The sequence below is a fragment of the Lepidochelys kempii genome, chromosome 1 (assembly GCF_965140285.1).
Source record: "Lepidochelys kempii isolate rLepKem1 chromosome 1, rLepKem1.hap1, whole genome shotgun sequence".
In the NCBI taxonomy this organism is placed as follows: Eukaryota; Metazoa; Chordata; order Testudines; family Cheloniidae; genus Lepidochelys; species Lepidochelys kempii.
In genome coordinates, this window is record NC_136380.1 from 112,170,846 (window position 1) to 112,185,719 (window position 14,874).

Consider the following 14,874-nt stretch of genomic DNA (forward strand, 5'->3'; position numbering starts at 1 on the left):
GCACATTCTTTTCCATATTGTCATTAATATCCTGAACAGAAAGCACTGAGCTGTTCATTTTAATAGCCAACAACACATTGTCAATAAGTACCTTGATTTCTTCTGGGTTTGAGAGCTTGCGTTCAAGATTAATTTGCCTCCTCTGCTTTTCAGCTGGACTTTCAAGAATCATGGAAACCATTCCATTCCGTAAGGAAGGGTTTTTGTTTCTAAGTCTTGTTACACCATCTATATGAGACTTATTTGACAGATGGTGCTTTAAGAAATCCAACATCGTTCCACATTCTTGCTGTTGAAAATTTTCCCGGAGCTCTGGCATCTCAACAATATAAACAAACCACTCCATTGTCGTCCTCATGTGAATATTTCATGAAGTTTAATAGGCATTACACTATGTGACTTCGGTGTAACTGTCTCTATAGTCTCATCCAGCCATCCAGATTTAAATTAAGTCGCTGTTCTTTTACGCTTAGACCTCTAGACAGTGACATTTTGGGATTGATTTTTTTACCAGATTGGTTCATATAAAATTAATACTTTTTATTATATGGCTACTATTTCAATGCACTTAACAGCGTGACTCGACAAAAGGGCAAACGGGAGATCAGGATACCGGACATTTGTGCGTAGCTCCGATCACGTCCATCTCTCTGTGGCAAAAAAACGACGGGAAAATGGTAAAACATCACAAGTAAATGTATGAAATCCAATGCCTTTGAAAAATTTCAATCACGAAAAAAAACGCTTACCTTTGTTCATTTCTGGGAACTCTTTGCAGTTCCTTAGCAACTACCACGAGGCATTTTGACTTATTCGCATGTGCTTGAGTTTGTACATAGCCAAATGAACAGACTACATGGAGATGTGTGGGTCTCCTCCTCCCGACCGTTCCGACGTGATCAATGTTCCACGTTCAAAATACTGGCGGGGAGGGGTACGTTTCATTGCCCTCCTTTCCCTTTTCCTCCCCACTTGCCAGCTAGTAGAATCTGGCTGTGTTGATAGATGGTGGGCGAACAGTGTCAAAAGTCGCCCATAAATAAGGTGACCAGATCGCAAGAGTGAAATATCAGGACACAATGGGTGAGCGGGGCGGAGGGGAAAGCTCCCCTGGCCTGCACCCCCTGAACCCACTATGCCCAGAGCCTCCCCCAAAACCCCCCACATTTGACACAAATGCACAGTGCTGTGCAAACCACCACCCCTGCCCAGTGCCCCCCTGCCCACAGCCCCACCACAGCTGCCGAGCACCTCACAGAACCCCCCCACTCGCTAGTTTTCCCAATACAGATTTCTCCTCCCTCCCTCCCAGTGCCCTTCCCCCACAATTAAACAATGCTCCACAACAGACTCCCTCTTCCCAGTGCCCTGACACACACACACACACACACACACACACCTCCCCCACTGTCTAGCACCCTAAAACACACAAACCGCCCTCACTGCCCAGTGCCCTCCAGACACTCACTCCACCATACCCTGCTCCCTTCCCTGGCTGCACTCACCAGCCCTGCTGGGAGGTCTCTGGCTCCTAGGGTCAGGGCGCGGTGGGGGGGTTCTCAACTCTCCATGTGCTTTGCCCGCCACAAGCACAAGCTCTGTGGCTCCCATTGCCTGGGAAAAGCGGGCATCCCGACCGATGTGCGATCGGGATGTGAGACAAATGTGTGCGTGGGGTTTAGAATCTGTGTGTGTGTGCACAGGCGCACAGCTTAAAGGGAACAGTGGTCTGAGCCGTCTTTGACAGAAAAGGCTTTACTGAGAGCCTTCATCCAGCAGTTCTCAATGGACTTTTGTTTTACTCCGTCTGAAGCTTTTTTAACTAAATACATTTCCTTCCTGTTTAACTGTTTCAGGAATTCGGAAGTGCCTGAAGACGTGCATGACACGATCACCGAAATCAGCTCCTGTCGATAATTGTTTTAAAAATTCTAAATAATGCCCTGATCTAAAGGTTGAATTTTTGATGTTGTATTGAATGGTAGGTATAGCACTCACATTTTTCCATCGCTCGATACCAGTGATTCGGCTGGAAGATGGGCTGAACAATTGTCAAGTAGCAAAAGTGCTTTGGCTTTGAGTTTCTTCGACCACAGATGCTTATGAACAGCTGGAACAAAGCTGTTGTGGAACCAGTTGTTGAAAATGTCTTGTCATCCAAGCATTTTTGCTCTTCATGTATATTACTGGTAGTTTGGCTCTATTGAGGTGATTAAAGCAGCGAGGGTTATGAAAGTGGCCAATGAGAAGAGGGGAGGGGCAAGCTTTTGGCTGCCTGTCTTATTACTACAAAAAAGAAGTCACATGATCTTTTATCTTTTTAAATCCAGCTGTTTTCTTTGTGTCGTAATTAAAGGCTAAAGTCTTATCAGATAGCAGTTTTGCAAATAAAGCTGTTTCATCACAATTATAAAGTTGTTCTTCATGGTAGTCTTCATTTTGTAAAATAGATTTTAACTCGGCGGGAAACACGTTTGTGGCCAATTAATTGGCTGATCGGCTTTCTCCAGAAATAGATACCTGCGCTATGGCATGATGCTTTTAAAAATAATTTATAAGCCCTTGCTGGCTTGGAATGATTCATCCCCCGTTAAATTTCCAAATTTTGTCGCTTGGGCTTGAAGAATTGGGCCACTTAATGGCATTCCTTTCAGCCTTTCCTGAGCAAACCATGTGCGCATGGCTTTGTCTGTCATGGGTTTCGCTGAATAGCGCACATGTTTTCGCTTAAGGCCCGTGACAGAATTGATATTTTGTACAAAGCCATTCAGTTTAGATTAGCCTAATTCTAATTCTAATTCTAATTAGATTAGATTAGTTTTTTAGCCATCCTCGGAGAGTAGATTCGACAATTCCGGTATCTTTTGAAACTTTGGCCTGGGTTTCTCTGCTGTTTACTCGATCTATTGCAGCTAGCTTTTCTTCTACAGTGTAGGAACGCTGACGCTTGCCTTCTGCCATTATATTAGGTCTACAGTTAAAATTTTCTAAAGTAGTATATAAATTACTATATAACTACTATATATATTATATCTCTCTAGCGTGACAATGACTAAGTGTGCATGATACATCTTTACCAATATCGGTAAAGACATACAACACGTTTCTGCTCTGCACTTCCTGTCGATTTCTATGTCAGTGAGTAAGTGAGCAAATCTGTAGCGCTACATAGCAAGTTCCTGTACTGCATGTTAACGAGTCTCGCGTGTTAAATAGATAGCACTGGGAGGCGTGGCAATTTACTTCTCTCTCCCTGAGCTTCTCCGTTACCCCTGACTCCCCCAAGCCTTTGCACTGCTTCTGAGGGGTGTAGGAAAAGCAGTTCTGTATTGTAGTTTAAATTAATTATTAATACAGAACTCTGAGTAATATGTTGTGACAGGGTCGGGCCAGATGGCTACAGGAGAGTAATAGAAGGCAGATATATTAGCCCCAGGTTAAGTAGGTCCCTTAACAGGGAAGGTACCAGAACAATCAGGAACCTTCTGGAGACAATTAAGACAGACAGGCTGATTCGAACACCTTCAGCCAATCAAGAAGCTGCTAGAATCAATTAAGGCAGGCTAATCAGGGCACCTGGGTTTAAAAAGGAGCACACTTCAGTTTGTGGTGCGCGTGTAAGGAGCTGGGAGCAAGAGGTGCTAGGAGCTGAGAGTGAGAACGTGGACTGTTGGGGGACTGAGGAGTACAAGCATGATCAGACACTGGGAGGAAGGTCCTATGGTGAAGATAAAGAAGGCGTTGGGAGGAGGCCATGGGGAAGTAGCCCAGGGAGGAGTTGCTGTTGCACAGCTGTTCAAGGAGGCACTCTAAACAGCTGCATTCCACAGGGCCCTGGGCTGGAACCCCGAGTAGAGGGCGAGCCCGGGTTCCCCCAAACCTCCCAGCTCCTGGTCAGACACAGGAGGAGTCGACCTGGACTGTGGGTTCAGAAAAAACAGCTAAGCTGAGGGCTGCCGTGAAGCTCCAAGGCGAGCAAATCCGCCAATAAGCGCAAGACCCACCAAGGTAGAGGAGGAACTTTGTCACAATGTCTAGTAAGGAATCTATTTGTCAAAAAACATTACCTGAATACTTGCTGACAGGTATTTTGAAATAAATGACTACAAATAGTTAAAACTGGTGTTATTTTGACACCTAAAATATGCAGAATTTTGCAGAATTTGAAAATATTGTGACATAATTTTTAATTTTTTGGCACCTGATCCCCCAGGAATAACAGTGTAGTAGTGACAGGTTTCAGAGTAGCAGCCGTGTTAGTCTGTATTCGCAAAAAGAACAGGAGTACTTGTGGCACCTTTAGAGACTAACAAATTTATTTGAGCATAAGCTTTCGTGAGCTACAGTGTAATAGTGGTAAAGGAGTGAAATATGGGAGAAGCAGCCCAGTATAATGAGTTAATGAAACTCTTGTCACTCCTGCTCTTTAGACTAGCAGACCAAGTGCTTAAGTCACTTGCAGGAGATTGAGTTCTATATGTAGTCTTGGGTGAATGCAGGAGATTCTATGCTCATTTGGCTGCTCCCTACAAGAGAAGAAAACCATTGGTATTAGCAACTTGTCCACCAGAGAGATCTGTTATTGGCCACTGGCCCATGTGCATCTTGTGAAGATATTTTTAGGCTCCTGAGAAATTGTTGAACTCTGATAAATATGATTTGCACTGCATTTTAGCTATGGACTCTTAAAAGTTTTTCTTTGGTGAAAGAAAGAGACAAGGCAGTGATTTAACTTGTCCATAGCCCACATAGTATAATCTTCGCTGTTGCTGAGCAGAGTGATTTAAGTGGAAACAAAACTAAGTTTCAGAGCAGTTAGATAATACAGGTGTGCAGAGGCACTGACTTTCTGGTTTCCTCAGGGGTGCTCGCCCTGTGCTTCACCCTAGGCCCTCGCCCCAATTCTTTTTGCCCTTGCCCAGCCTCTTTCTGAGCAATTAGATAAGACAAGTATGCAGAGGCACCGAGTTTCTGGTTTCCTCAGGGGTGCTCGATTCCCTGCTATGCCCAAGGCCCTTGCCGCACCTCTTTCTGCCCCTGAGTACACCCTGCCCTTCCTCTGCCTCTTCCTGCCCCCACTCCTCTCCTTCCCCTCCAGCACCTCCTGCATGCCGCTGAACAGCTGATCATTGGCAGGGCAGGAGGTGCTGGGGCAAAGGGAGAGGAGCTGATCGCCGGGGCTGCTGGTGAGTGCTGAGCACCCACTATTTTTTCCCCAGGGGCGCTCTAACTCTGGAGCACCCACAGAGTCAGCGCCTATGTAAATGTGGCTCAAAAGGAGGGGATAAGGAGCAAGATGTAATTAAAGCAATAAGCTTACCTTTTTGCAGATCTGAACTATAAGTACAGCTAAGTATTGCTTCAAGAATAGTCTAAAAGACCAAAGTTCTAGGAGGTATCATAGTCCTAGGTCAGAAGTGGGCAAACTACAGCCTGGGGTGCAGGATGGGTGTGGCAGGGGGGCTCAGGGCAGGGAGTTGGGGTGTGGCAGGGGGGTTGGGGGTGCGGTGGGGGCTCAGGCAGGGAGTTGGGGTGCAGGAGGGGTGCGAGGTGCAAGCAGGGAGTTGTGGGGGAGGGGTTCAGGCTCCAGAGTGGCAGCAGCGCACACCTGGGCCAGGGAATGTGTGCCCTGGTCCCACACTGCTCTGGGAAGCAGCTGGCACCATGTCCCTGCATGGCCGTGCACGCTGCCCTTGCTACGTCTCCAGGTACCTCCTCCGAAGCTCCCATTGGCCACAGTTCCCCATTCTCAGACAATGGGAGCTGCAGGGGACAGTGCCTGGTGGCAAGGGCAACACACTCTGCATGCTCCCCCACCCCCCAGGGCTCCAGGGTGCTGGCCGCTTCTGAGAGTGGCAAGGGGCCTGCAGCGCCACGGGGGGCAATCCTGCAGGCCGGATCTGGCCCACGGGCTGTAGTTTGTCCAGCCCTGCTCTAGACTGTGTGGTGGCATGGCTGGCTCTGGCCGGGGGGCACAGCTGCCAGTCCTGGCGCTCTCAGTGGCATGGTAAGGGGGTGGGGCGTGGGGGGGTTTGGATAAGGGGAAGAGGGTCTTGGGGGACAATCAGGGGGCAGTTGGATAGGTGTGGGAGTCCTGGGGAGCCTGTCAGGGTTGGGGTGTGGATAGGGGTCGGAGCAGTCAGGAGACAAGGGGGGGGGGACTTCAATAGGGGATGAGGTCCTGGGGGGGCGGTTAGGGGTGGGGGTCCCGGGAGGGGGCTGTCAGCGGACAAGGAACGGGGAGGTTTGGCTGGGGCAATCAGGGGGCAGGAAGTTGGATGGGGATGAGAGCCAGGTTGTTTGGGGAGGCTCAGCCTTCCCTACCCAGCCCTCCATACAGTTTCGGAACCCTGATGTGGCCTCCAGACCAAAAAGTTTGCCCATCTGTCCTAGGTTTTTACTTACAGAAAAATTAACTCATTTTTGTGATCTTCTAGAAGTCAAGCTTCACTCAGCACAGCTATAAAAAGCTATCTGAAAAGTTGCTTGATTTGAGTTATCTTGAATAAAATAAATGAAACTAATCAGGAAACTGCACATGTGCAAAGGAGATCTGATTGACAGCAATCTGTTGAGCTTGACTAACTCCTTATGGTATATGGGAGTTTTAATTGCAGCCTTCCTACACCAGCTGGAGCATCTATGTTTGGAAAAGAGAACTTATGCCGGAAAATGTGCTGTTGTTTTTTACTGCTTCAGTCCCTCGGGATTCCGCCGGGGGTGGGGGTGGGTGAGGGTGAGGGTAGTTTTAATTTACATTTGAGGCTCCATTGGAGTGTTGCTGGCCAGGGTGGATTTGATTTAAATCATGATTTAAATCACGTCAGGAAGACTCAATTTAATCAAGGATTTCTACATAAAATTGTGTTCTTGTTGGTTGTTATAACCTTAATACATATTCTTCACAACTCAGAGATAGATGTTGGTTTCATTTTGAGAAGGTACACACGAGACATTTTTAAGTGATTTATTTAGAAAACTTTTCAGATTAGTTTTACAGCTATATCAGATAATGAATGATTGGTTATTTCATTTACCAAAGGTAATTGAAGCAGATATTTATGAAGTCATTTGGAGGTGAACTATCTCCAATTCAACAGGTTTATCATTAATATTTGGAGGAATTGCTTGCCATGCTGTATTAAGAGGAGAACATCACCAGACAGACATTTAAATTGTATTATTTAAACAACAACATTAAGTATTCTGGATTTTTTTCTTCAACAGCAAACATAATATTTTAACAAAACAAGCATGTGAATTTTTGAATTTAGTTAAACATTCAAGGTTTTTAAAATCAGGTTTGTTTTTGTTAAAATTGTTTTTAACTAAAATAGTTAAATGAAATATTTAAAAAAAAAAAAACCCCAACAAATCGACTGTCAGCCAGGTCAACATGACAAACTTAAAATATTGGCTTCTGCAGCTAACTCAGTCATCTTCACCTTCATTTTCCTGTTAGTTCATAATCTGGAAAAGAAAAACAAGCTTTCCTACTTTTTCAGGTCCCACACGATTTCTCAGTTTGGAATGAATTAGTCCAAAGGAAGAAAATATTCTTTCAACACCGGCGGAAGAATCTACTGCTGTTAGAAGGGAGATTATCACTTCAACAGTCTCTGAATCGAAGTGCTTAAATGACTTCCACCAGTTCACTGGTGTGACTTTCTTTAAAATTTCATCAGCAAACATATTTCTTGAATGGTGCACCCTTAACTCTGAAGTTTATTATAGTTGGCATTATGGAGGGATGACTGCTAGATGTCCATGTCATAGCCAGCTCCTCTTTTTCAGCAGTTAAGGTTTACTCTGGTACCGAGTATTGAGAATATTTGCAAGAAAATGAGCTGGAGATAGTTCTTGTCCCATGTGGTTTTTTAATGCTTGTAATTTAAACTCTGCAATGGCATATTTCTCTCTTTAAGATTTCACTCAGTTCCTTCCATTTTCAACAGCGTCAGCAATAAAACCGCTATTTCCCTGCATTTTGTTCAAGGCTACAGAAATAGGCTTCAGGGGACTCGGCATGTGTTCAACATTTCTCTTAGCCCAACGTTGAGAACTTTGGCTGTGACAGTGCCATCTATTTTTTCACAATTTTGTTCACAGATTGTCATCAGATTAGGTCAGTTCTTGAGATAGTGCTCAAAACCTTCCACTACTGAGATCCATCACATGTCTTGTGGGAGAGTTAGCTTGGTTCCTCCCACTTTTTTTCAGAGCAGCTGCTGGAAAGTGGTTGTTACATGTGCCAAATTCACAACTACAAAAATAGGGAATAACTATTTAGGGTTAGTAGTGATGAAAAGGTTCTTTAAGTTGTAGAGGACCACAAACTGAGTTGTCAGTGTGAAGCACCTGCAAAAAAGGTTTAGTAGTATTCTCGGGTATATTAACAGGAGCATTGTATGTTAGACACAGGAGGTAATTGTCCCTTCTCTACTCAGCACTAGTAGATCCCAGCTGGTTCTGTATCCAATTTTGGGCACCACAGTTTAGGAAAGATGTGGACAAATCAGAAAGAGTCAAGAGGAGAACAAAAAAAATGATTAAAGGTTTAGAAAATTTGACTTATGAAGAAAGGTTTAAAAAACCTGTAGTCTTGAGAAAAGAAGACTGGGGGGGGGGGACTGGATAAGTCTTCCCTGTACATAGAGGGTAAATGGACACACATCAGACATCAGGAATGGTAACATACAAAAGTCAGTAGGAGAACAATTAAATCTCCCTGGACACCCAATAACAGATTTAAAAGTAGCCATCCTTTAACAAAAAAACTTCAAAAACAGACTTCAGAGAGAAACTGCTGCGCTACAATTTGCGAACTTCATTTGCAAACTTAACACCATCAATTTGGGCTTGAATAGGAACTGGGAGTGGCTGGCTCACTACAAAAGCAATTTTCCGTCTCTTGGTATTGACACCTGCTCATCAATTATTGGGAGTGGACCACATCCTCCGTGACTGAATTGGCCTTCTGCATTGGTTCTCCACTTGTAAGGCAACTCCTTCTCTTCATATGCCAATATATATTTGTACCTGTATCTGTAATTTTCACTCCATGCATCTGAAGAAGTGGGGGGGGGGGTTAAACTCATGAAAGCTTATGCCCAAATAAATCTGTTAGTCTTTAAGGTACCACCAGACTCCTAGTTGTTTTTGTCCTTTTCTACAAACTGTTGCGATATGGGGCCTGGCTACTAACCTGTTTAGCAGTTAAGTTCAGGAAGTTGAGGTTTATTGATCATTAAGAGGAAGCACATATATGTATACTTATGACATTTATTCTTTACTCAAGACTTACTATAATTTTACTGGCTGTCAATTTTATAAGTATATTCTGGATAATGAAGCAGAAATCTGTTTTTCTGTCTCCCTGCTTTTTCTTGTGGGATGGTCTTAGTGCTTTTTTTTTCCTGTGGAATATGTCACCGGTATAGTTGTTAGTATGGTATTTAAGTATTTTAAAGAACAGACGTTTTCCACAAAGCTTTATTTAGTACATACTTTACCATACTGGCCATTATGGGGTGGAGATACTATTGTTATTGAGTTGCAGTTTTAATTTGGAAACCTGGGTTGGGGAAGTCTTAACAAATTACGTTAGATCTTTCAAAATTAATAGTAAAGAAAGTAGTTTTCTATAGATATTGTAAAAATTTTATTTTCTTTACTAGGCTGGACTAATTGAAGCCAATGGAGAACTTAAGGTTTTTATAGACCAAAACCTTAGTCCTGGAAAAGGTAAGAAAATACTTTATCAGAAAGATACTTCCACGTTTTGGCCTTGTATATACTTGTGTATTATGGGCAATAGAAGCCCTTGACAACTGCTTCCTTAGCACAGTTTTTTATAAAGCTTTTCTTATAGCTCATTTTTATACTCTAGTGAATCAATTCTGCAGATTTACTATGGCTACAATTGTGTGAAGTTCATTGGTGGTTCAGCTGGCATTCCATAGGTGGCCAGTCATTCGTGTAGCTGCACAGGTGCAGCCACCTAGCTTAGACAGGCAAAGGTGCTGTAAGCCATGATTTGCACCAGTGTATTTTATCAGTTGGAAAAAATGCGTTCATGCAAATTGCCGTTTAAATTGTCTTTGCCTGTCTCGGCTAAGTGCTTGCTAATCAGCATGGCTACAGTAGTGGTTGGCTGTCAATATCTACCCAGGGAATTTGTCCAAGTTACAGCCAAGGCCTGGGATAGTGTTCTTAATATAAATCTTCTTAACTAGGTAATTCAGTTAGATAATAGCTGCATTTGTCTAAGTCTTCACTACTTCAGTGATCTAAACATTTTTTGTACTCTCATAGGCTATAGAATTCTATTTCTATGTGACACATGATCTCGGATACTAAACTCCAAAACTGTTGCAATATTATGTGCTGAATGCTTCAACTAGCAAAGGCAAGAGAAGCACACAGCTTATAACTTATCAGGAAATTTGATTCCCTTATTTCCCCCTGATTCTCTGAGAGAGATTCTATCTGTAACCCTTCAGTTTGTACTCTACTTGTCAGCAGGAGTATAAAGCCAGACTGGTGAGTGTAGGTGTTGAGCATTAATTGTAATATATGGGTTCATAGTTTTTTCCTTTTGAAAACAAAACAAGGGCTTGTCTTTGATTTTTGATTTTTTTTATCTTTTAAAATATCCTTATATACTCCTATCATGCCGAGCTGGTCCTAGTGGCTTTTCATGGTAGATGTGATATTTCCAGCATAGTGTACTCAGAGCTGTTGACATGAAGCAAAAAGAGTTAGCAGTCTGTATCTAGGTAGGTGAGACTTCCTTCTGCCATGACCCTTCACCCCCATAATTGAAGTGAATGCTTCATTCCCTTTTCAGTTCACTTAGCACATAACGCCCACACTTTGTATATTTTCTTGATATTTGTGAATCATTTTTAAAGAGTAGAATAAGGAGAAGTTTATTTTGAGTTTCAAGGGCAACCGAAAAGTGACTGGAAAATAAGTAGGGCTTCATTTCAGTGCCTTAAGTGTAATTCCATATAAGATTTTCTCTAAGTGGTTTTAAATAAAGTTTGTGCTAGCTCTGCAGACTCTGCCTGCTGTCTAAAAATCAAGCTTTGTTCTTTTTGGCTTGTGCGTCACCACCAACAAGATTCGGCAGTCCAAATTGTGGCCTCAGTTATCCTGTGCAGTACTTTCAATGGGGTTACAGGTGTAATTGAAGGCAAAACTTTCCCTGTTACTGGAACTTGTTTAATAGCTCTTTTTATAGAGGAGCTAGAATGGAATCCAGCAAACTTGATCATAGTTATATACACTCTACAGTGTTAACAGGAGTTTAAAGTAGTAAATATTTTTGTCACTAAAATATCCAGGTACCTCTTAAGATCTGTTGACAAAGGAGGTGTCAGTTTTACATGGCTGCTTTTTTGACAATATCTGTACCTTATGGTTTGGTAGGTATTTTTTTTAAAACGGACATTTCAAATCAAACTGTATATGATGTAGCAAAGAAGAGTGTTTTCATTGACTGACGAATCTATAAATTGCGTATCATTTTTTAAGAGCCCCATCCAGCTCCCACTAAAATTGATGGAAAGACTCGCATTGATTTCAGTGAGCAGGAATCAGCCCTCAATGTTGGATTGAAACAGTGAGATGACTATTGGGCTGCAATATTTCTATACTTGTCTATGTTTATTATGAGTTGCTACTTTTGAGTGTGTGATCAGATTTTTCTCCATTCTGGTTCCATGAGGAATGTGGTGGCAAAAAGGTATACCTAGAGTCTGCTGTTGAAGGCTTTACCTCCTGATCCCTCAAATTTGTATTTCAGTTCTGATAAATTTTAGCATGGAAAATTGATTATAGCTACCATGAAGTTCTTGAAGGATGTCTTTGAGAAAACATGAACCTATAACAGGGAGACTTTGGGCATGGGCTCTGTGTTGTATAAGCTGTGGACACTACCCAGGCTGGGAAAAGTCCTGTTGTTCAGAAGTCCAGGACAAGTAGGAGTGCTACCTCCTCATGAAAGTGTCCATTTTCCTCAGTTCTAAGGTGCAGTAACATAAATCTGCCTGTCAGATAGGGAGAGTAGCTGGAAGGGTTCAGGGGGTTGAGAGGACTTAATGGTAAGGAAGAGAGAAGATAGAGCAGAGCAATAGAACCTTCTAAACTGTAGACCACAGTTAGATCAAAGGCAGTTGTTGTCTTTGCCAGAACACAAGTGATAGTTTCAGTTGCCAACCAAAGCTGAGTGGGTAAAATTGGCTACAATTTGATTGTCTGCTGTGAAACAGTTTGATTTGATTTGGGGCTCTCTAATATTTTGTTACAGCTGACTTTAAAAAAAAAAATTGAAAAATGACTGGAATACATCAAACTATCATTAGAATTTTAATGGCTGATCCAGTGACAATTCTGTAGCTGAACAAGAATTGGTACACATCAAATTCTGCTACAGCTGATCATATTGCACAGAAAACTGCTTTGGGAATTGCAGGTAACAAGATTGAATAACTCAAGTCAGAACAGTTGCTCTGAATTCAGATTGTGTAGCAGTGAACATGAACTGTTTAAGTGTCATGAAGGCCAACTTTAAACAAGAAACTATTCATGCTGTGAACTGCATCAATCATAAATTTGAACCTTGATATTCAGGATCGCAAGAGATTATCTAAACAGCTGAAATGTATTTTGAAAGATCTTTTCAGATCTTATTTAAGTCCCAAAAGACCCCTTCAGTTAGTGTTGCCTTTGATGCAGCAGTGAGCTGTTTTGGAATATCTTCAGTATAAACTGAGTTAGTAGTCAGGCCAAAGCATAGCAAAAATGACTAAAAATTATATTTTGCCTGTCACCAGTTTGAATCATATTGCAAAAAACTGTATGAGGGAGTGATGTAGCTCAAGTTATAAACATTCTTAAGGATAATTTATGAATGTCTATCTTGGAAATACAATTGTAATCACCATGGCAGTTGAAGACTCTGAGCCTCTCCTTGAGACATAAAAAAATCTCTAGTTTGGTGCATTGCAAAGCCTAGAAAATGCTTGATGGAGCTTGCAGCAGTGGAAGGCAATATTGCTGTTTGTCTAAAAAGTTCTCCTTAGGGCTGACAGATTTGAAGATTTGGATCTTCAGAGACACAGTTGTCAAAAAATAAGATCTATATGTTTGGTATCTGTGTTCAGTAGCAGATTCAGATTCATCACGTTACAACAAGCAATATTCATGTGGTTTCAGTACTTTGGCTCCATAAAGTGGCTTATTCTTTGAACGCCTCTGTGCATTCTCACTCATGAGATATGGTGCCTCTGGTGTTATACTGTGCAGCTGTGTAGAAAAGCAGTGTCTGCTGAGTGCAAGGTGCAGGAGCACTCTTGTGCTAGGATGATGTCATCAGCTCCATCTGTATATGGGAGTGCACCCACGCACACACCTCAGTTCCTTCTTCGCAGCCACAGAGAGCTCATGGAAATACCTTTCCTGTTCATGAGGCTAGTTAGGAACTATTCAGAGAAAACAAGCTGTTAGTTTGCTGTTAGTGTTAGGTTACTTGGGACAATTGGCCTCGAGTTATCCCCAAAATCATGGCAGGTCCTGAACCCCATAGAGGGTTCAAAAGAGATGCAACCCACTCAGCTATCTTCTCTGAGACAAAGACATGTTTGGTGTCTTCTGTCCCTGGGAGAATTGCACATAGTATCTCAGTGCACAATTTTGCCATGCTTTTATTCCTTGACTGAGGAATGAGGGGCATCTCAGGGTGCATGTTCATTTGACTTTGGTACGCTTCCAGTTGGACTATCCTGGTACTCCTGTGGGAGGTTTTGAGTTCTGGGTCTTTGCCAAGGTCTTCTGTAAAGACACCTGAGACGCATCAAGCTGCTCCTGATTTGTTGTCTTCCCTCATTGTCGAGCCTGAGGTCCAGCTCCCCAAGACCAATGCCTACAGTGGCCAGGCTTCCTATCCAGTACTTTCTGGAGCTGCAGACTTCACCTGGGCAGTCTGCACTGGCACCAAGGCCTATATCTGCACTGAAGACTCATTTGTGCCATTAGTTAACTCCGTGACCAAAAGAGCAGTTTTCCAGATCTGTGCGATCCTGATCTGAGGAAAATGAAAAAGTATTCAAACTCACAGAGTTTGAGGAGGAGGCAGCATTATTTTCCTTTTCTGCCGCTGGCATGTTTCCTTTAGGGACTCTTCCCAGAAAAGGGCTGGACAGTGCAGAACACATGTTTTGGGAAAATTTGGAACTGGGAGTGTGTTGGTCATGCTGCTAATAGTAACCAAAGCTGGTGGAAGCCAGGGTGTGACTGAAGTCTTGCTGACAGGCTGCTGGGGTCAGAGCTACTGGACCAGGACTACAGCTATACACAGACACTCAGGGTGTGACTTTCATGCTGGTGGACCATTTGAGTAGCCCAGGTGGGGAGCTACAACAGCGAAGCATAGTGAGGTACCCAAGGTTGCGGGGCAAGCAGTGACACAGCCCCTCACTGGTCTATATTGCACACTGGAATGTGATAACCCACTTTTCCCTTAGAAGCTGTTGTCTGTGTCTCAGCTGCTTGACTCTGTATATTGGTGTTTGCCACCAACTTCAGTCAGGAACATCCTGGAGGAACACTGAATCCCTTCAGTACCAGTGTTACTCTGGGTTTTCTGAACCCAGAGCACTGGTAACTTAATTGTTTCTCTCCAGACACTGTCAGGAATAAATCAATGGGGACACAGCTCTTTTGTCTTAGATACAAACCAGAGTTCTTTTACCTAAAGCTAATTTATTAGGTCTCAAGCGCACACACATAAATGCTATAGCAATAGGTTCAGAGTATCCTGAACATTATAGGTGATGGTTTCAAGTGATCACCAGCTAGGCTTCCAGGGGC

The 14,874-nt window shown here is 43.0% G+C and overlaps 1 protein-coding gene across 2 annotated transcripts in view; it reads left to right on the forward strand.

Annotated features, from left to right (window-relative positions):
• TFDP1 (transcription factor Dp-1) overlaps positions 1-14,874 on the forward strand; it is a 101,087-nt gene that overhangs the window by 16,891 nt on the left and 69,322 nt on the right. For both annotated transcript variants that reach the window (XM_073350551.2, XM_073350543.2), the window contains exon 2: positions 9,678-9,744. In XM_073350551.2, the coding sequence (XP_073206652.1) occupies positions 9,678-9,744 (67 nt within the window). The remainder of the gene's footprint in view (positions 1-9,677; positions 9,745-14,874) is intronic.